This window comes from Mercenaria mercenaria, chromosome 10 (assembly GCF_021730395.1).
Source record: "Mercenaria mercenaria strain notata chromosome 10, MADL_Memer_1, whole genome shotgun sequence".
Taxonomy (NCBI): Eukaryota; Metazoa; Mollusca; class Bivalvia; order Venerida; family Veneridae; genus Mercenaria; species Mercenaria mercenaria.
In genome coordinates this window covers 15,593,939-15,617,679 of record NC_069370.1, presented here as the reverse complement: position 1 = coordinate 15,617,679, position 23,741 = coordinate 15,593,939, and the positions used below count along the sequence as shown (strand labels likewise).

The 23,741-nt window shown below is 38.3% G+C and overlaps 1 protein-coding gene across 3 annotated transcripts in view; it reads left to right on the top strand.

Annotated features, from left to right (window-relative positions):
- Positions 1-23,741, top strand: part of LOC123560027 (serine/arginine-rich splicing factor 11-like) — a 30,915-nt gene that overhangs the window by 2,773 nt on the left and 4,401 nt on the right. For 2 of the 3 annotated variants that reach the window (XM_045352260.2, XM_053552317.1), the window contains exons 2-4: positions 4,376-4,753; positions 4,930-5,039; positions 5,407-5,530. In XM_045352260.2, coding sequence (XP_045208195.2) covers positions 4,376-4,753; positions 4,930-5,039; positions 5,407-5,530 — 612 coding nt within the window. Of the gene's footprint in view, positions 1-4,375; positions 4,754-4,929; positions 5,040-5,406; positions 5,531-15,774; positions 22,285-23,741 lie in introns of those variants that run through there. The other variant, XM_045352261.2, reaches the window with a different exon arrangement.

Genomic DNA, 23,741 nt, shown 5'->3' with positions numbered 1-23,741 from the left:
GCAAGCCACAAAACATCAGTACACTGCCATAGCAAGAACTAACTAATAATTATATTTGTTCGGTTTTCTGTCAATGAGGCATGCTTTGCATGAACAAATATACGATTATCGGCTTCTTCGTGATTACATGGAGCAAGCGCATTTCTGTTTATATATAAATTGCAAACAATATCGGCAGCTTTTGTTGCTATGATCATTTATTGGTGTGCACCCTTATCATTATACCCCGAGATATCTAGGGGCTATTCTGGATTCCAGTCCGTCCGTCTGTATACGGAATTTGTCTGCGCTATTTCTCAGCAATTATTTACCAGTTTTCAATCAAACCTTGTAATTATTATCAGTACAAAGCCAAGTTGCGCATGTTGATCTTTCATTTAGTTATGGCCCTTTATTTTTCTTTCTTTATATGTATATGGAAAACTTTAGTCCGCGCTATTTCTCAGTCATCATATGCGAGACTTTTATCAAACCTTGCAGTTATTATTCGTACCAAGTCAAGTTGTACATGTGCAAAGCATGTTTCATTTGAGTTATTTTTCACATAGTTATAGCCCTTTATTATTTTTTCTATATATGTATATGGAAAAAATGTCCGCGCTACTTATCAGTCATTGTATGCCAGACTTTTATCACACCTTGTTATTACTATTATCATAGGTACCAAGTGTAGTTATGCATGTGCAAAACACGTTCCATTAGAATGAGTTTTGACTAAGTTGTTGCCCTTTATTTGTTTCAAATACGAACAGAGTTATATTGGATTTTTAACATACTTTATTTGTTAAGTATAACTAGTTGATGACCCTTGGTGATATAATAAAATAAAAAATAGGAAACCCACAGGTCTCCAAACCCGACATAAACGAAAATGTTGCAGGCTTGATTTGATTTGTGGTTGTGGAGCCTTCATATCACAGAAAATGCCAAAAGACAAGATTAAAAAAGCAGATTACATGGTCCCTTGTCCATGACCTTGACCTACTGAATTAATTTCTTCTTTTTTTAAGATATTGCCATAAAATTTAAACCACTTGTACAGTTTTAAACAAACATTTCAAAACTGATTTTCAGTAACCTTTATCTTGACCTACTTTCTTCTTTTTAAGGTACAGCAGTGAAGTATGGGGATCTTATACAGTTTTGCACACCATTTTTGTGCGTCTTTGTACATTTTCTCCCTGTACAATATACAAAGCAATGTATCATATTTTCAATGGCCCTGTTCCTCTGACAATAAGTTGGTATCTGGGGGTTTTCATCACCATTAGTGATACGTCTTGTTTTATCCGCACGAAAACTCAATAGTTTAGTTTTATTTTCAACGCATCTAAGAAAGCTATTCCATAGTTTAGGAGGTCTTCTATTAAACTCTTTTCAACATTATCAAGGGTTTGAAATAGAATATAAACAAAAGTACAGACACTTAAACACTCTTACAATGATATATTCAAATTTGGTATCTGTTAATACAAAGTATGTACTATTTTAATTTGAAGGCCAAGGAATTGTCATTTTTTTTGCTGTATGGGATACGACTTGTTTTTTTCTTTTGTTACATATACGTATTGAAGTTGTCACTGGACCCTATGCTGAGTAACATGACATTATGAACTATATCAGTGTGCCCTTGTAGTGTTTGTAGTTCATTCTATAGAATCATTACACATATCATTTAATTAAAGATTTTGTTTCAGCTGATTAGCAATGGTTCAGGATTGTCATGATTTTGATACTGTTTCTCAGTGAAACAAAGCAAGAAATGAAGGGTAGAACAAAGAACAGATTGAAAAGAAGAGACGTCCATATAAACCATATTAGCTTATTCCAGGCCAGTGTCATAATAATATGCTTTCAGGTTTATCTGGGACCAGGATCTAATCAATAGTCGATGGTTATAGCACTGAAAGTAGAAGACTCATACTTGGCCGTGATAAGAACGTTATCTAAAAGTCTGGCAGTCATTTTAAAGATGGCGACCTTCTTAAATGGGTCTATATTTGGAAAAGGCAACATTAAAAATAAAACTATCAGTTTATGGGAACAAACTGATAGAAAAACATGTTACAGCTCAACAAATATGATATTTTAGAAACTTACAGATCCTGATTATATAAAAACTGCCTCAATTCTGGCAGCCATTTTGAAATTTGGAGGCCATCTTGAAAATGGATGATTTTTAGATGGCCCTCGATCATTTTTGAATCTGGGCCATATGATGAACATTTAGTGTAAATTTCATACTTGTATCATCAAGTGAAGTATTTCCTTAGATTTTCACTCTAAGCTGCTCCACTACAAGACTAAAGTAAAACTAAAAGCTATCTAGGGAGCAGTTGCACTTAGCGATACCTATTTAATAATAATAATAATAATAATAATAATAATGTCTTAGAAACCTAAGGGGTAACTTTATTTTCAGATGAATATGTTTACAGTAGGCCGGGGCTGTAGCCCTGCTTTGCTCCACACACCCTGACTTGCTGTGCATGTGCATTGTTATAGATAACTTCTGGGGATTGCTATAATAATAATAATAATTTTATTTAAAGAAGGTAACAACACATTAAGATATATAACAGAACATATTAAACATCTTAAGTTTCAATATGCCCTTTTTTTATTTTAATAAAACAGTTCAACACACAAAAAATAGATAAAAACTGATTATCTTATTATAAAATAAGGCAGAATTTGAATGATAAACATCTAAATACAACATTCAATCTGGGACACTTCCAGTTTAGCAGTCCCTGGTGGGAAATATGTCATGAAGTCCTGTTACTTTGGGAGCTGCTGGCACCACACCCCTGCTTTTTCCATTAGTGCTACTGGCCCCATACCAGCGCTGTGTTATTTTAACAAGAATTTAAACACAACCCTCCTAAAATAAATAGTCAAAGTCGGGACCGCTAAAATGGAAACTACACTTCACTCTTGAAAAACACACCATTTAATTAGAAAAAAAATGTATACAATCATAAAAAGTAAAATCACTCAGATAAACATTCATCTGCAAAAAGACGGAAAATAAATAAATAGCAATGGCAGAAAAAAATAAGTTGCAGCTATAACCCTTTACTCCATAGATACTCCTTTTAACGCATCTATGCATTACTCCATAGATACTCCTTTTAACGCATCTATGCATTACTCCATAGATACTCCTTTTATCGCATTCTACTACACTGATAGTTTAAATGCAAAATACCAATAAAATATATTGGCAATGAAGCCCACAAAAGCATATTTGTGAAGTTTAAACTGTTAATAAAAGATCAGTTTCAGAAAAACTTGTGGTTATAATTGTAATTTATTGATAATTATCACTTTTAATTCAGGTGGCATTTTCTGAAAGTCACACTGACTTTATATATATTAGGACAGCTATTGATGGATGGAAAAGTACATAGGTGACCCAAAAACAAGTTATTATTTGCATTCTGTTATTCAACTATGGCAAATTATGTAAAAGTGAGACATAAGATTGGTGTAATAAAAGGTGTGGTTACCATAACAACCATTAAAATCCATAGATCACTTGTCAACATTATGGAATTTATGCTAATTGACCTGGGCCCCTTGGAAGTGTGTTTATTGTGCACAGCTGTCAAAACAAAGCAATTAGGGTGTTGTTTGCATCATTATTTATGATGTGGATCAACAAATTTTATAGAAAGTGTCTTTGATCAGTGCTTCTTATCAAAACATTATGTAATTAATTAATTTTATGATCTATGAAGTTCTGTAAGTTTGGTAGGGTGTAGATTTTAATGATTAATTAAATGGATTTGCTTATTTTGAAAATCACTTAATATAGACCTTTCTAGTCTTTCATTTACCTTCAATTAATAAAATTGTGCATTTGTAACAGTAAAAATATTTCTTTTCTGTTGTATCACATGCATAAAACAGCTAAATTATAATAATATTCTAAGGTCTTAGGTTTGTAGCTTTCTATTGTGAAAAATATTTATCACAAAATTATGAAAAATATACCATCAGAAAGAAAATTTAATTCTAAAAATAAATTATGTTGGACACTAAATGGTTAAAACAAGTATTCATAGACTAATTTTGATCTGAGTAACACAGGTATAAATTTTGCATTTTTCTCCAATAACCTGTATGGAGATAGTGTACAGATAATGCAACTGAGTGTATTGGGTATCAATAATCAATACTATTGTATCTGTATGGAGTAAAGGGATAAAGTGCATTCTGACCAAAATCTAGATCTAGATCTATCCTGTTTTTGAAAAGAGAAGGTTTATACTAACTTTAGTATACATTATTATTCTGATTTCTTGTAAAGAATTTTGGGGAAATTGTTTAGATGTGGCTTTCATATATGATAATTTTCTTTATATTTCAGATCTACCAGGCGCTCTAGGTCAAGAATTAGGCGTTCGAGGGATAACTACCATTATTCTAGACATAGAAGCCCAAGTCCCAGATGGTGTACCAGGCACTCTAGGTCCAGATCTAGGTGTTCCAGGGACAACTGCCACTATTCTATATGTAGGAGCCCTAGTCCAAGGTGGTCAAGATCTAGAAATGTTTCTAGATCTAGACCAAGTGACAGGGAGACTTACACTCCTATGCCTAGTAGTAGTTGGAGAGAGTCCCCGGACACCCAGAGAGTCAGAGCTTCAACTCCAGTGAAAGAGCCAGTATCACTACTTCCAGATATTGAAGAGCCACTCATTCGTCAGCTCAGTGAGCCAGTGTTTCCTGAGTTATATGGTACTTTGTAAGTATTTACTATATGTATATTATTTTATTAATCCTATTAATTAATGAAAGTGAAATACAATGTTTTCTATGGTAAGCTGCAATTTAGAAGTTCACAATAAATATTTATTGTGTATCATGTTTTATATGATAAATATTAGTTTTCATTCTAATACATGTACTTTCATTTGTTAGCTTAAGTGAGGAGATGATATGGCAGATGGAGGAATGGCGTTTAGAGGCGGAAAGAAACTTTGACTTTGGCCTGTTGTCCAGAAATCTGACAAGGGACAACAGTGACAAAGGTGCTTGCTGCTTGCTTAAAAATAACCATGTAAATAATAATGTTCTTTTTCAGCCGGATATATCTACTTGATAGTGTTGATCTATTTTACACTTTCGCATGATCAAAGAAAAATATTGATTTGTATAAGATCTGGTAGATGCCAGCTTATCTGTTTTATTTTGTCAAAAGTGTTTTTATAAACAAATATTATATACATATATTAATATGTACTTTTATAAACAATTACTATACATTTATTAATATGTACATTACTACATTTTATTTATATCTTTATATGTACATTGATAATTTTTGGAGAGTAACAGTTGCTTTGATAGAGATGTAATTTGTAGAAATAATGTTGAACATTGTTTATTAAATTTCAGGGAGCAGAAAGCGAGGTAGGGAGGACCAAGCAGAGGTTTCCCCACCGGCTAAAAGGCAGAAGTATGTTCCCACACAGACTGGACCAAACATACACATCAACAGAAATCATCCAAACTTTCGAAGGTACTTCTATTAAATTTTGTGCAGAACTTAGAAATGCTGTAGGTGTTTTAGTGTAGTCATTAGTTTTAAATAGTGTATTTCTCAAGATTAATTCTTTACTCTCTTTTGAACTGATGAATAATAATGCCTACTATTTTGTTTGTTTTGAGACCAACTGAATGCTTTTTTCTCAACATCATTCAGTTGATGTAGTTGGCTTGATTGTATACTGGTACACTGCTCTGCAGCTAGTTGCACTCCCATCAGTTTGTGATCACTCTTTGTCTGTTGTTCAGCTGTCAACAATTTCACTGTTAACATATATTGGGAACCATGTATTCTTGAGCAGTCTTCCAGACATTAATCCATTTACTTATTTTCTTCTGTAATACCAGGGTTATGACCCTTGAATAAGTAAAAAATAGTACATTTTGCATTGTAAGCACTAACAAGGCAGTAAGTTATTTAACTATTTTCATGAAACTTGCACAGAATGTAAATGGCTGCAAGATAATGGACAAACTTGCTCCAGTAAAACCAGGGTTATGGTCCTTGAATTACTTAAAATGGTTTTATGTCGCTTTGTTAACACATGAAAATATAAAATGTATATGGTTACCAAATACATGTGCTCACAAGATCTTGGTTAATTTGTAGCAAAATTGCAGCAGCAATACCAGAGTTATGGCCCTTGATTTAGTGAAAGTAACCAGCTTTTAATTGTTTTCAGGTGAGCGATATATGGCCATGGTGGCCCGTTTGTTTTTCTCTTTCTGGATGATTATTTTCTTTCTGCAGTGTTGTGATTTTTTGGTCTTTGGAGGCTGATTTTAATATTGTTTGTATGATTGGCAGGTTATGGGCGTGTGCTTCCAGTATTCTGTTTTTCATTTGTTTTTGATGTTGCTTTCGTCTCGTAAGTTATGGTAGTTACCTACAGCATTTTAAGTAAATGCATGACAGAAAAAAGTGAAAAAGTATCCCAAAAAAAGTTTAAAGATAATAAAAAGACAAAAAAAAGAAAACAAAATGCAAAAAATACAAAAAAAAATATTGCAGTTGTAGATTACTTTGAATTTAATTTTTGTGTAACATTTATTAAGTATGTGGTGTGCAAAAAAGGATAGATTATAAAAATATTAAAGGTGTTTTTCTGGCAGGTTCATGGCAAATTGATTATTAAGTATTAATGATTTGAAAGGCCATTTTTTCCTTCATGCAGTACAGTAATACATAGTTTATAGTAGGCATGAGAGGAGTTAGTTTTTAGTAGTTGTATCTGTTGACTAGTATTAAAGGGTGGTACGGACGGCTGCAAGGGGAGGTCGGAGGCCGTTTAGTTTAGATTAGGTAGTAATATAATGCTAGTAATTGACGCCTGTAAAGTTGGCTAAATATATTCATTTGTGTTAGGGTTTAGCGTCTTTTTCAACAATTATTCAGTCATATAAGTGATGATGTCTATTTGTAGTAGTGAGCGCATTGTCCAACTTTATAGTGCTGCCTCACAGAAATATCATGCCGTAGACACAAGACACAATAACCCACCTAGTCACATTACATTGATACTGGGCTGTCAGACCAGTCCTAGTTCTATCCTCTGAATGCTGAGTGTGTGGGGCCTCCGTGGCCGAGTGGTTAAGGTCGCTGACTTCAAATCACTTGTCCCTCATCGACGTGGGTTTGAGGGGGCATTGAATTCACGTGAGGAAGCCATCCAGCTGGCTTACGGAAGGTCAGTGGTTCAACCCAGGTGCCCATCCGTGATGAAATACTGCATGGTGATGCACCTGGGGCCTTCCTCCACCATTAAAGCAGGAAAGTCGCCATATGACCCAGGGCGACATTAACCCCTCATTCCCCCTCCCCCTCCAAAAAAATATAAAAAAATATAATAATGCTGAGCTTGAAGAAAGGCAGCTACTAGTATCATTTTTCTTTGGTATGACACTCCAGGGAGTAAACCCATAACCTCTTGCAATCGAAGCAGGTACTAGATACTACTAGACTACCCAGGCAGTTGGCTTGTGATAGTGGGCTTGGGAGGTGATGTGTATTTTTCATTATTTTGTCACCATTTTCCAAGCTAAAATTCCCAAAGATAATTGATTTTTTTAACTTTATCAACCAAGACTGTACATATGAAACCTTGAATATTTGAAACACAGGACAGTATGCTAATTTACTGCATTTATGACCATTTTTCGCAAATGTAACATTTTAACAAGTCAAATGGTTTATCGCAGCCAGAAATTTGTAGAAACCGGACAGAAGTTGCGAAATTGTCATTTGTGCAGGAAAGAAGCGTTTACCATAATGTCCAGTACTGGATAGGTATAGTGACCATGCACGGACACAGCCAATTTTCTCAGAGGGGGTCCAATCCCCTGCCCCCCGCCCCAACCCCGCCGGAAATTTTGAAATTTAGCATTTCATTTTTTGCATTCTGGGACAGTTTTATGGACTAACCTGTTAAATTTGGGAAAATGATAAAATCAAGCTTTCTTGAAGGTAAAATTCTTAGTTTCTTTTAGATAAATAATATGAATTATGTTGGGGTCGTATGTAGCAGCAGCCGCATATACTTTACATGCAGTCCTAATGTTGTCTTTTTCGAAAAACATTTTCTTTCCTTCTTGTCTTCTTTCCTTTTTTAAAGATTTTCCAGAGGGGGTCCGGTACCCCCCCCCCCCCCCACTTCCGGATCCGCGCATGGTGACATATCATGCTTTCTGTTTATACAGGTAAACTTGTGTTTGGTTAAATTTCAACAGAGCACAATTGTCTGAACAGTGTACAAACTCATTACTGTTTTTTCAGGCAAGGGTGGAAAAAATGTGGTAGACAATGAAAGCAGTATCAGTTTTATTAAAAAAATAAACAATGAGACAAACATTTCCAACATCTTTGGACGGTTCAAAAATCCCATGTTAAACATACGATAAAGCCCAAAACGCGTGAAAATGTTCCGAATGTAAATCGGGTGAAGTACGCGCTCTGTGTATAAAATTAGATTGTGCGTCTAGATTGATTAAACTGGGCGAGGCTACTTATTACTTGAGGATGAAAAAAAAACGTGTTTTTTAAATGTTGCTCTTAAACAAGGGTGGCGGTTGAACTACTAAAAGTACAACAACAGTTAATTCACAACAAATCGTACGGTATGTTTTATAATCAGTAGAAGCTAGTCGTATTTACGCTTATGAGACCTGTTTCACCCATAAGTAAAGAATTCACAGGTCCATCATGAAAAATTTTCCCCAGTGCGTATATACTTGTCCTATTCAAAATGATCGCCGCCTCATCGGCCGTGATCAATAAAACAGATATGACTTTTTTAACAATTCTGAATTCAAACATTTTACAACACATTTTTCCACAATTATTGTAATTCCAAAATCAGATCGTTTTAGATCGGCAAACTTTTGAAAAATAGTCAAATTTTGACATATATATGTTACATATGTTGCATTGCCAGTCACGTCCGCCTCCTTGTTGCCTGTGTATGGCATCAGTGGTATGCTGATGTTTGTTTGTTTTGGGTTTAACACCATTTTCAACAGTATTTCAGTCATGTAACGGCAGGCAGTTAGCCTAACCAGTGTTCCTGGATTCTGTACCAGTACAAACCTGTTCTCTGCAAGTAACTGTCAACTTCCCCACATGAATGATCAAAGGTGGAGGACGAATGATTTCAGACACAGTGTCTTTTGTCAAATCATCACAGAGGACATATGCCCCGCCCGGGGATCAAACTCGTGACCCCGCGATCCATAGACCAACTCTCTCCCTACTGAGCTAAGCAGGCGGGCTCAACGGTATGCTGAGGCACCTGGTAACCAATTGCTTGAGCTTGCTACATGCTCAAACTGTGTGTGTGCAATGCCAACACACTTATGAAGTGTTAAATCCAAATCTTCCATGATAAGTTTCTCACATATCTTGCTTGATCTTATGACAAAAATTATGTGAACCCTAATAAGTTCTCCTGGTATGTCATCAGGATATGCATAGTCCTTAACCAGAGTTTTTTAATTCCATTACAAGTTGTTTGAACGGCTCACTCATGTTGAATTCTCCATTTAAATATAAACCTGTTGTATATTATATTGCTTTCCGGCTTACAGTACTCTTCAAACTGTTGAAGTAGTTTTTGAGCTGCTTCTTTTGATCTGCTGTCAATGTCCAAGTTGAGTAAATTTGTCAGCCTTTGTCTTTAATCAATAACATTGAACAATTACTCTGCACATCTTCTGTTTTTAGCTCACTTGAGCATTGCTCAGGTGAGTTATTGTAATCGCTTAATGTCCGGTGTCTGTCGTCTGTCAACATTTAGCTTGTGTATGCGATAGAGGCTGTATTTTTCAACTGATCTTCATGAAATTTTGTCAGAATGATAGCCTTGATAAAGTCTAGGTCAAGTTCGAATATGGGTCATCTGGGATCAAAAACTAGGTTACTAGGTCAAATCAAAGAAAAACCTTGTGTATGCAATAGAGGCTGTATTTTTCAATTGTTCTTCATGAATTTTGGTCAGAATGATAACATTGATAAAATATAGGCCGAATTAAAAAAATGGGTCATTTTGGGTCAAAAACTAGGTCACTAGGTCAAATATAAGAAAAACCTTGTGTATGCGATAGAGGCTGTATTTTTCAATTGATCTTTATAAACTTTGGTCAGAATGATTACCTTGATAAAATCTAGGCCAGTATTGAATATGGGTCATCTGGGGTTAAAAACTAGGTCACTAGGTCAAATCAAAGAAAAACCTTGTGTATGCAATAGGGGCTGCATTTTACACCCGATCTTCATGAAATTTTATCAATGTTTGGTTGGATGAAATCTAGGTCAAGTTTGAATATGATTTATCTAGGATCAAAAACTAGGTCACCCGGTCAAATTTAAGGAAAACCTTGTGTACGCAATAGGGGCTGCATTTTACACTGGATATACATAAAATTTAGTCAGAATGATTGCCTTGATGAAATCTAGGTCAAGTTAGAATATGGGTCATCTGTGGTTAAAAACTAGGTCACTAGGTCAAATCAAAGAAAAACATTGTGTTTGCGATAGACTGTATTTTTATGCCCCCTCCCTTCGAAGAAGGAGGGGCATATTGTTTTGCAGATGTCGGTCGGTCGGTATGTACAGTGATTTTTTTGCCCTTTTGGGAAAAGGTCCGGTACCGGATAAATTGGCAAAAATAGCGTGGTTTTTACTCAGATTGGGAATTTTTATAGTTAATTAATAACATCATTTAGAATGCTTCTTCCTTTATTTCCAAGTAAATAGCATCAAACAAACTGTTTAAATCATGGTGAATGTCAATGTAACTAAGTTTTTTGTCTGTAATCATCAAAATGCAAACTTAATTTGGTCATTTGGGGAATTTTTGGATGATAATTGGGAAAAAAGATTCATTTTTTCAATTGGGAAAAGGTCCTTTTAGGGGTACTTTATAAAGAAGGAAAAAAATCGCTGATGTAGACCAATTAGTTTCTGGATGATAACTCAAGAACGCTTGAGCCTAGGATTATGAAAGTTGAGGGAGTTTAATCATGACCCCTATTGATTTTGAGATCAGTCAGTCATAGGTCAAAGGTCACAGTGACCTGAAACAGTTAAACGGTTTCTGGATGATAACTCAAGAACACTTTACTTAGGATGATGAAAGTTGATAAGGAGGTTGATCATGACCAGCAGATGACCCCTATTGATTTTGAGGCTATTAGGTCAAAGGTCAAGGTCACAGTGACCTGGAACAGTTAAACGGTTTCCGGATGATAACTTAAAAACTCTTGGGCCTAGGATCATGAAACTTGATAGGGAGGTTGGTCATGACCAGCAGATGACCCCTATTAAGTTGAAGGTCAAGGTCACAGCGACTTGGAACAGTTAAACGATTTCCAGATGATAACTCAAGAATGCTTGGGTCAAGGATCATAAAAGTTGATAGGGAGGTTGGTCATGACTAGCAGATGACCCCTATTGATTTTGAGGTCAGTAGGTCAAAGGTCAAGGTCAAACTGACCTGGAACAGTTAAACTGTTTCCGGACAATAACTTGAGAATGCTTGGGCCTAGGATCACGAAAGTTGATAGGGAGGACCAGCATATGACCCTTATTGATTTTGAGGTCAGTAGGTCAAAGGTCAAGGTCAAAGTGACCCAGAACAGTTAAAACGTTTCAGGATGGTAACTTGAGAATGCTTGGGGCTTAGGATCAAGAAACTTAATATGAAGGTTGATCATAACCAGCAAATGACCCCTATTGATTTTGAGGTCAGTAGGTCAAAGGTCAAGGTCACATTGACCCAAAATAGTAAAATTTTTGTGTACAGTGAATAATTTCTGTTCCTTGTGCAATTACTGAATGCATCAAAGGGGGCATTTCGTGTTCTATGAGCTCTTGTTCAATTGATCTTCATGAAATTTGGTCAGAATGATAGCCTTGATGAAATTAATATCAAGTTTGAATATGGGTCATCTGGGATCAAAAACTAGGTTGCTAGGACAAATCAAAGAAAAACGTTTTGTATGCGATAGAGGCTGTATTTCTCAATTGAGGTTGATATAATTTGGTCAGAATGATTGCCTTGATCAAATCTAGGTCAAGTTTGAATGTAGGTAATCTTGGCTCAAAAACTAGGTCACCAGGTCAAATTGAAGAAAATACTTGTTTACACTTAAAGAGACCACATTTTTGGTCCAATCTTAATGAAAATTTGTCAGAATTTTTGTTTCCATGAAAACATTAGATCAAACATGTTTACACTGTTATGGTGTGTTTCTCATGTGAGCAACCTAGGGCCATCTTGGCCCTCTTGTTTTGTGCTAGCAGTCCTTTAAACATAAATTCATCATCTTCGTAAAATGTTTTGAATGTATTATTCTAATCTCTCGCCTCCCAGTCCATTTTGAGATGCTGTTCATTTCCCTCCATTTTGATTTTATGTAATGTCAAAATCAATATTAAATCCAGTGAGATATTGTCCGAAGTTAATAAGTTATATTCCAAACTAATTCCAGCTTTTCTGACACCATGTTCTATTTTTGTATGTCTCTAATTGAGATGTACAGAATCGTACTTGCCACAGAGCGTGTATTGTAACAGAAAATATAAACATGTCTTGCTAGTTCTAAGATTTACTGAAGAATTTAATATCATGCATGCACATATGATAATCATGTATAGATAATCAAATGAAAAACACATAATACAACATTTACGTTAACAGTATCCCTTGTCACCTCAATGCAAGAAGTGCATAACTGTATTGACTTAAAGGACTTATTCACTTTTTGTGCTCCCTTACAGAAGAAAAAGGCCTGCTGCGTACTCTTGCTGTGTACATACAGCGTATATGATGCGTACATGATGTGTACTGAAATCAAGGGCTTTAAATAGTACGCAGGATATACACCGCACATACACCGATAGTACGTTTGTAGTACACTTTTGACATGCAAATGAGCTCTGCCGCGTACTACTTGCTGCGTACATGCTGTGGACTACATAGTACACAGGATGTACACTGGAGGAATTTAGTATGCGGGAAATAGTACGCAGCATGTACGCGGCACATACACTTTTCACATGCAAATGAGCCTGCGGTGTACATGCTGTGTACTCCTGCGGCGTACATGCTGTGTACTCCTGCAGCGTACATTCTGTGTACTCCTGGCCCGAGTCCTGCGGCGTACATGCTGTGTACTCTTGCTGCATACATGCTGTGTACTCTTGTGGCGAAACTGCTGTGATAATGTAAATTCCTTACCCCACCAACTTTCTTATGCAAATGCTGATCATTTGGACAGAAAAAAACAGAAAAAAGATTAGTGACATGCATCAATAAGTATTTACCCTTACCAAAATAATGTAAATTGATGTTATCAAATAAATTAGTATGCTTTTCTTCATCCACTTTTCAATGAAATAAATCAATTTTTGTAGCATGTAATTTGGTAAACATCTGAAGAAAATGGTGTAACTGCATCAAGGGGAAACAACTTTAATGCAACTAAATATAAGTGTTATAAATTTCGAAGTATCTGCGGTGTACATGCAGTGTACTATTTTCTTGTACAAGTCCCTCCTGCGTACATGCAGTGTACTCCTTAAATTTTCAGAGTCTGTGCTGCGTACTTGAAGTGTACTAGTGACCTCCTGCGTACATGCTGTGTACTCGTCGAAATTGTACGCGGCATGTACGCGGCATGCGGTGTATGTAAAATGTACTCCTCTGGCGTACTACTGTGTTCGCAGCATATATACAGCAAATACACAGCATGTACGCCGCAGAGGCTTGCTTCTGTAAGGGCTAAGGTGATGCGGCCAGTGTTGGAGAAGTTTATTAGTAATCATTGATGTCTTCAACATGTCTACATACCACATAAATTTGTGTATGGGTAATTTTGTTATTCGCTGCGGAAGGCCATTCGTCCATCTAAAACCATATCTATGACATGGTGTGGAATATCTAAATAAAATATTGAAGAAATGTTAGCTGCTGTTGAGAAATGCCTCCCTGCAAGTGCTAGGGGGCATTAGAGGTGTTGCACATTTTATTACCTCTCATGAACAGACTCAGTCAAACCAAGTCTGCTGTTATTCTCAGTCTGCTTGGTTGCATTCTGTGCTTCCAGGATCTTTTTACAGATTTTATTCTACAAATTGCATGAGTAAGACCAGATTTATGGCTGTTTGTACATGTATTATATTACATAGTACAGTTTTTATTCCATTTTCTGTCCGTTTGGAGTCATATCTCAGACATGGTTGGAAGGATTTCGATAAAACATGGTAGAAAAGGCAATGCATCCCTGTTTCATTCAGATTGGTTGAGGAAGACAAGATTTATGGCCCTTTGCAATTATATATATATATAGTATATGAGTCTATAGTACTTTTTCTTTTTCGATTTTTTTGTCCATCTCAGAATTTGTTAGTAGGATTTCAATAAAACATGGCAGAATTGTTAACTGCCATGAAAATATGTGGCTGTGCAATTTTTGGTGGATAACTTGAGGAAGGCGGGATTTATGGCCAATTGTACTTATTTATTATTAAATACATAAAAAGTCCATTTTTATCAGTCCGGAGTCATATCTCAGACAGGTTTAAAGGATTTCAATTACAAATGGTAAAAATGTTGTAGGGAAATGCTGCTTTGCCAGTTTCAGATAGATTGCTTGAAGTAAAGAAGATGTATGGCCTTTGGTACTTACATATAATATTACATTGCCACCATTACCCTGATACTAAAAAGCACCGAGTAATAATATCTGCCTGCTTATAATGGAGAATGGATCAACATAAAATCTTGTTCTTTCTAAAACTACTAAAAAAACAAATTTTTGCAACATGTGGCTCACAGTTTCAACTGGAGTACCATTTACCTAGTATAGGAAAACTGCATTCCCAGATCTGATACAAATACTGTTTACTAGGGTTTGCACAGACCTTGAAAAGTCCTTAAATGTATGCTAGTCCTTGCAAACGCATTGAAAATTGTTAAAACTCTTAAAAACCTTGAGAAGTACTTGAATTTTGAAAAAAAACATTGCTCATATTTAATCCAGAACTCTTTGAAAACCATTCTGTCAGCAGCTTCCTTTATGGAAAGACTGTATTTAAAAGAGAAGTTGAAGAAATGACCATAACTTTAAAGAAAAGATAGGATTTAATCACTTATTGATAGTATTTAATAACTCGATCATGACTGCATTTTATCATTTTTCACAGTGTGCAATTTCTGTTATACGAAGTCTTTTCGGAAACAGTTGAAAAAAGTTGTTCCAGGTTTTGGTTTTCTGAAGAAGAGAAAAATTTTCTTTTTGAACAGTGTTAACAAAATGGAAAGTGGTTTACAAACTTCATCACAAGTCTTAGTAGAAGGATTAAAAATGCTTCTTCTGAAAAAATCTTTAGTTAAGTTAAATGTCAGACATGTAGTATTCTCCATGGCAAAAAAATTTATTATTTAGAACAGTTAGCTTGATATTTATCAAATTATGTGGTAAAGTGATACATATAAAGCATGAATATATATAAAAAAATAAGGTTTATAAATCTAATCAATGAGGGTGTCCCAATACTAAGGATGTCCCAATACTTGGGGATTTAAAATTACCAAGACAACACATTCTTTACTTTACTTGGGGAAAATTTGGTACTGGTATACTCATGATTCAGAACTTTTTGAATATTTATTTTGAATTTATCAAAGGAGTAGTGTTAACCAGAGGTTTCATATACTTCAGCCAGCAAAATGAAGCAGCTAGCCTGCAACACAGCATAAGCTTGATTGGATGTATCAGCCTACAACACAGCAGTAGCCTGGTTGGATGTATCAGCCTGCAACAGAGCAGTAGCCTGGTAAGATGCATCAGTCTGCAAAGCAGCAATAGTTGGTTGGATGTATCAGCCTGCAACACAGCAATAGCTAGCTGGATGTATCAGCCTACAACACAACAGTAGCCTGGCTGGATGTATCAGCTTGCAACACAGCAGTAGCCTGGTTGAATGTATCAGCCTGCAACACAGCAGTAGCCAGGTTGGATGTATTAGCCTGCAACACAGCAGTAGCCTGGTTGGATTTATCAGCCTGCAACACAGCAGTAGCCAGGTTGAATGAATCAGCATACAACACAGCCAGCAGAAGCCTGGTTGGATGTATCAGCCTGCAACACAGCAGTAGCCAAGTTGGATGAATCAGCCTACAACACAGCAGTAGCCTGGTTGAATGTATCAGCCTGCAACACAGCAGTAGCCTGGTTGGATGTATCAGCCTGAAACACAGCAGTAGCCAGGTTGGATGAATCAGCCTGCAACACAGCAGTAGCCTGGTTGGATGTGTCAGCCTACAACACAGCAGTAGCCTGGTTGAATGTATCAGCCCGCAACACAACAGTAGCCTGGTTGAATGTATCAGCCCGCAACACAGCAGTAGCCAGGTTGGATGAATCAGCCTGCAACACAGCAGTAGCCTGGTTAGATGTGTCAGCCTACAACACAGCAGTAGCCAGGTTGGATGTATCAGCCTGCAACACAGCAGTAGCCTGGTTGGATATATCAGCCTGCAAAACAGCAGTAGCCAGGTTGGATGTGTCAGCCTGAAACACAGCATTAGCCTGGAAGTGGTTGGATGTAACAGCCTGCAACACAGCAGTAGCCAGGTTGAATGTATCAGCCTGAAACACAGCAGTAGCCTGGTTGGATGTGTCAGCCTGCAACACAGCATTAGCCTGGTTCGATGTAACAGCCTGCAACACAGCAGTAGCCAGGTTGGATGTATCAGCCTGAAACACAGCAGTAGCCTGGTTGGATGTGTCAGCCTGCAACACAGTAGTAGCCTGGTTGGATGTAACAGCCTGCAACACAGCATTAGTCAGGTTGGATGTAACAGCCTACAACACAGCAGTATCTTGGTTGCATGTATCAGCCTCCAACACAGCATTAGCCTGTTTGGATGTATCAGCCTGCAACAGAGCAGTAGCCTGGTTGGATGCATCAGTCTGCAAAGCAGCAATAGCTGGTTGGATGTATCAGCTCGCAACACAGCTATAGCTAGCTGGATGTATCAGCCTACAACACAACAGTAGCCTGGCAGGATGTATCAGCTTGCAACACAGCAGTAGCCTGGTTGAATGTATCAGCCTGCAACACAGCAGTAGCCAGGTTGGATGTATCAGCCTGCAACACAGCAGTAGCCTGGTTGGATTTATCAGCCTGCAACACAGCAGTAGCCAGGTTAGATGAATCAGCATACAACACAGCCAGCAGAAGCCTTGTTGGATGTATCAGCCTGCAACACAGCAGTAGCCAGGTAGGATGAATCAGCCTACAACACAGCAGTAGCCTGGTTGAATGTACTGTGAAATCATTTAATTTCGTGGGCACGAAGTTTCGTGGTTTTGGTCAAAACGGCAATTTCGTGGGGATATGAATTCGTGGATTTCAACTTTTGAACATAAAATGAATGGGAATTTTACTTGTTCGTTGGGATTAAATTTCGTGGATTGACTCATCCACGAAATCCACGAAAAATTAGTCCCCCACGAATATTAATGATATTACAGTATCAGCCTGCAACACAGCAGTAGCCTGGTTGTATGTATCAGCCTGCAACACAGCAGTAGCCTGGTTGAATGTATCAGCCTGCAACACAGCAGTAGCCTGGTTGAATGTATCAGCCTGCAACACGGCAGTAGCCAGGTTGGATGAATCAGCCTGCAACACAGCAGTAGCCTGGTTAGATGTGTCAGCCTACAACACAGCAGTAGCCAGGTTGGATGTATCAGCCTGCAACACAGCAGTAGCCTGGTTGGATATATCACCTGCAATACAGCAGTAGCCAGGATGGACGTGTCAGCCTGAAACACAGCATTAGCCTGGAAGTGGTTGGATGTAACAGCCTGCAACACAGCAGTAGCCAGGTTGGATGTATCAGCCTGAAACACAGCAGTAGCCTGGTTGGATGTGTCAGCCTGCAACACAGCATTAGCCTGGTTGGATGTAACAGCCTGCAACACAGCAGTAGCCAGGTTGGATGTATCAGACTGCAACACAGCATTAGCCTGGTTGGATGTAACAGCCTGCAATACAGCAGTAGCCAGGTTGGATGTATCAGCCTGAAACACAGCAGTAGCCTGGTTGTGGATGTGTCAGCCTGCAACACAGCATTAGCCTGGTTGGATGTAACAGCCTGCAACACAGCAGTAGTCAGGTAGGATGTATCAGCCTGCAACACAGTAGTAGCCTGGTTGGATGTGTCAGCCTGCAACACAGCATTAGCCTGGTTGGATGTAACAGCCTGCAACACAGCATTAGCCTGGTTGGATGTAACAGCCTACTACACAGCAGTATCTTGGTTGTATGTATCAGCCTGCAACACAGCATTAGCCTGGTTGGATGTGTCAGCCTGCAACACAGCAGTAGCCAGGTTGGATGTAACAGCCTGCAACACAGCAGTAGCCTGGTTGGATGTGTCAGCCTGCAACACAGCATTAGCCTGGTTGGATGTAACAGCCTGCAACACAGCAGTAGCCAAGTTGGATGTATCAGCCTGCAATACAGCAGTAGCCTGATTGGATGTGTCAACCTGCAACACAGCATTAGCCTGGTTGGATGTAACAGCCTACAACACAGCAATAGCCTGGTTGGATGTGTCAGCCTGCAACACAGCAATAGCCTGGTTGGATGTGTCAGCCTGCAACACGGCAGTAGCCAGGTTGGACGAATCAGCCTGCAACACAGCAGTAGCCTGGTTAGATGTGTCAGCCTGCAACACAGCAGTAGCCTGGTTAGATGGACTCAACACAGTGGTAGCTGGTGAGAAAAAGTATCCCATCAGCACAATTATAGCCTGGTTAGATGATTCAGCCATTAAAACAGTGGTAGTTTTGCAGGATAGATCAGCCAACAAAACTGGCAGCTTGGCATTACCATTAGGTTTTCAGTCAGTGACTGACTTTTTTGCTGGGTTTAACATCAAACAGGCACAGTTATCGGTTATATTGAACTTTCCAGCTTTACATAGTGAACATACGCCAGGCGGCTTAGACGGGAAATCGTGGTAGAAGTTACACCCCAAGTGAGAACCTACGGCAGCTAGGGGCAAGTGATTTTAAGTCTGTGTCAACCACTTGATCAAGGAGGCCTCCATATAACTGTTGCCTTTGCCTACAGTAATCAAACTTGATAGGATGATTGCTTGTTATAAGAAAATTATCGCTATTATTTTTGGTGTCTGTAGGTCAAAGGTAAAGGTCACAATAATCTTGAGACTGAAAATGTTTTCTGCTTAGTTACACAGGAACTCCTTGACCTACAGTTTTCAAGCTGTATACAAGGTCATGATTGCTTGTGGTTAGTAGATGATTAAGCAGCGGGTCAAAGGTCAAGATCACAATGGCCAGACTGAAATGGTTTCTTTTTGATAACTCTATGGCCTGTAGTCTAACGTCATCGAATGATTCTTGTCAGTAGATGGCTTCTATTATGTTGGGGATCAATAAGTCAAAGTTCAAGGTTACTGACCTTCAGACTGACAATAGTTTCTAATTAATAACAGCAGAATGCTTTTGCCTACTGGTTGGCGACCCAGAATTTCGGACGACCCAGAAACCCGGACAGTCTTGTAAACGCTTATTTCGGCGTTCTTTTTGATCATTTGTTGACAACTACATAGACACTTGCTTTATGTGCAACATCCATTGCAACAATTGCAAATCCATAAGTAAAACTTACAAAATTGGAATATTTGCATTAATTTTGTTCACGAAATATTGTGACAACTCTCGCTGGGGGAAGTTGCATGTGCTTTAAGTGGGCATGCGCATACCTGAATTGAGGCCCCAACATTATTCAAGGGGTACACATCTACAATCTATTAAATGCAGACGAGAAAATTTCTGTTTTAAAATGATCAAAATGGGTAGATAGTGCCAGGATTAAATTTTTTTTTCCAAAAGCCATTATGTATTTTTTTTAATAAATGGAAAAGACGATTTTTTAATCTCTCGACAGCCTTATATCAAACATCAATAGTCGAATGAAACAAGGTAAATATGACTTTTTATCATTAACACCGACCTAATAGTGATTCTGCGAGATAGAAATGACGATAATTTGTGTTTTCCTACTGTCCGATTTCTTGGTCCTGCAACACACAAAAAACGTTAAATTTACTTACCCTCTTTCGGGTCTCAATGACATGTTTAGTTTATTTTTAGAAACAAACAAATTCATGTTTTGTGACCCCGAAGTACTGAACTTGATTCAGGTAACATTTCATGGATCTTGCATTAAAAATGAAAACAGCTGGAAAGGTTGTAAAATTGTTCGAATCTGGGTCGCTAACCAGTAGGACTGCCAAATGCCATGGGAAGATTGCCAATAAAAGACCCCTATTGCTTTTGGGGTCAATAAGTTAGAGGTCACAGAGATGTTGTGGCATAAAATTGTTTTCAATCAAGAAGTTCAGAACTGACCACCTCTGTGGCCTAGTGGTAGAGCGTCCGCTTCGAGTGCGGGAGGTCGTGGGTTCGATCCCCGGCCGCGTCATACCAAAGACGTAAAAAGTGGTACTAGTAGCTTCCTCGCTTGGCGCTCACTATTTAGAGGGTAGTGCTAAGACTGGTCAGCCCGGTGTCAGTATAATGTGACTGGGTGGGGTGTCATGTCATGCGTCTACGGGCGTGATATTCCAGTGAGGCAGCACTATAAAGTTGGGCATTGTGCTCACTGCTAGAAGTAGATACCGTCGTTCATATGACTGAAAAATTGTTGAAAAAGACATTAAACCCGTACACACACACGCACACACAATGCTTTGGCCAAAAGTTGTCACTTAAGGAGCGCAATATTATTGCGCGAAAACAAGTTCATATTTCTCAATGCAAATCTAATAATCTTTTTATTACATGCGCATCTACGCTTAAAATTATCATATATTAAATGATACAAATTTATTTAAAGCCGATGTCACACACTCGATAAGAAATTTGAAAGCCAGTACATAAAAATATTGACATTTCAGGTTCCATTGAAACCTAACAGAGTTTTTAAATGAGTATACATGTAAAGATTTCACAGAATTATTCTTTGGTGTCTTTCTACAAAGATTGTTCAATCTTTTATGATTTTTTAAACACAAGTCTACCAGAGTGTATGACTGAAATACTGTTGAAAAACGGCGTTAAACCCAAAACAAACAAACAAGTATTTTTTTTTAACTTTTCCTTAAATATACCGGTATGTAGTTGAAATTTTAAAATAATTTATCACAATGACCCTTTGATGATTTCAAGGTCAAAGGTTAACTGGTATTTACAGGTATACTTTGTGCCCTGTCCATTACTCTCTCACACATCCATCAAGGGATTATAATTCTGCTTGCATTCGTTTTATCACAAAGCATGTTCAGTTACTTTTATGTCGCTTGCTTGAGATTTGGCAGAATAATTTTACACTATACTTTCACAAAAAATGGTCCTTTGGATAGATTAGCTTTGCGAGCTATATTAAGTATCAACACAGCCATAACCTTATTAGATGGATCAGCCTTTAATGCTGTGGTGGCTTGGTAAGATAGATTCGGCACTAATATAGCCTAGTTGAATGGATCAGACATCAACACAATGGTAACAAAGCTGTTTAGATTAGGTATCAACATAGCTATGGCTTATTCAGATTGATCAGCGACCAACACGGCAATCATTTTGCCAGTGAGATTAAGGAGCAACACAGCCACTGCTTGATTAGACGGGTCAGCCACAAACCCAGTGTTTATCTTGTTTGATACATTATGTAGCAACAAAGCCATTGTTTGATAGGACGGATCAGCCATCAACCCAGTGTTAATCTTGTTCGATAGATTAGGCAGCAACACGGCCATTGCTTGATTGGACAGATCAGCCATCAACCCAGTGATAACCTTGTTCGATAGATTAGGCAGCAACACGGCCATTGCTTGATTGGACAGATCAGCCATCAACCCAGTGTTAATCTTGTTCGATAGATTAGGCAGCAACACGGCCATTGCTTGATTGGACAGATCAGCCATCAACCCAGTAATAACCTTGTTTGATAGATCAGCCATCAACCCAGTGTTAATCTTGTTCGATTGATTATGTAGCAACACAGCCATTGCTTGATTGGACGGATCAGCCATCAACCCAGTGTTAATCTTGTTCGATTGATTATGTAGCAACACAGCCATTGCTTGATTGGACGGATCAGCCATCAACCCAGTGTTTATCTTGTTCAATAGATTAGGCAGCAACACAGCCATTGCTTGATTGGACAGATCAGCCATCAACCCAGTGATAACCTTGTTTGATAGATTAGGCAGCAACACAGCCATAGCTTGATTGGATGGATCAGCCATCAACCCAGTGTTTATCTTGTTCAATAGATTAGGCAGCAACACAGCCATTGCTTGATTGGATGGATCAGCCATCAACCCAGTGATAAGCTTGTTTGATAGATTAGGCAGCAACACAGCTATTGCTTGATAGGATGGATCAGCCATCAACCCAGTGTTAATCTTGTTCCATAGATTAGGCAGCAACACAGCCATTGCTTGATTGGACAGATCAGCCATCAACCCAGTGATAACCTTGTTTGATAGATTAGGCAGCAACACAGCCATTGCTTGATTGGACCGATCAGCCATCAACCCAGTGATAACCTTGTTTGATAGATTAGGCAGCAACACAGCCATTGCTTGATTGGACAGATCAGCCATCAACCCAGTGTTAACCTTGTTTGATAGATTAGTTGGCAACACAGCCATAGCTTGATTGGATGGATCAGCCATCAACCCAGTGATAACCTTGTTTGATAGATTAGGCAGCAACACAGCCATTGCTTGATTGGACGGATCAGCCATCAACCCAGTGATAACCTTGTTTGATAGATTAGGCAGCAACACGGCAATAGCTTGATTGGACGGATCAGCCATCAACCCAGTTATAAGCTTGTTTGATAGATTAGGCAGCAACACGGCCATTGCTTGATTGGACGGATCAGCCATCAACCCAGTGATAACCTTGTTTGATAGATTAGGCTGCAACACAGCCATAGCTTGATTGGACGGATCAGCCATCAACCCAGTGATAAGCTTGTTTGATAGATTAGGCAGCAACACGGCCATAGCTTGATTGGACAGATCAGCCATCAACCCAGTGATAACCTTGTTTGATAGATTAGGGAGCAACACGGCCATAGCTTGATTGGACGGATCAGCCATCAACCCAGTGATAAGCTTGTTTGATAGATTAGGCAGCAACACAGCCATTGCTTGATTGGACGGATCAGCCATCAACCCAGCGATAACCTTGTTTAATAGATTAGGCAGCAACACAGCCATTGCTTGATTGGACGGATCAGCCATCAACCCAGCGATAAGCTTGTTTAATAGATTAGGCAGCAACACGGCCATTGCTTGATTGGACGGATCAGCCATCAACCCAGTGATAACCTTGTTTGATAGATTAGGCAGCAACACGGCCATTGCTTGATTGGACAGATCAGCCATCAACCCAGTGATAACCTTGTTTGATAGATTAGGCAGCAACACAGACATTGCTTGATTGGACGGATCAGCCATCAACCCAGTGTTAACCTTGTTTGATAGATTAGGCAGCAACACAGCCATTGCTTGATTGGACGGATCAGCCATCAACCCAGTGATAAGCTTGTTTGATAGATTAGGCAGCAACAC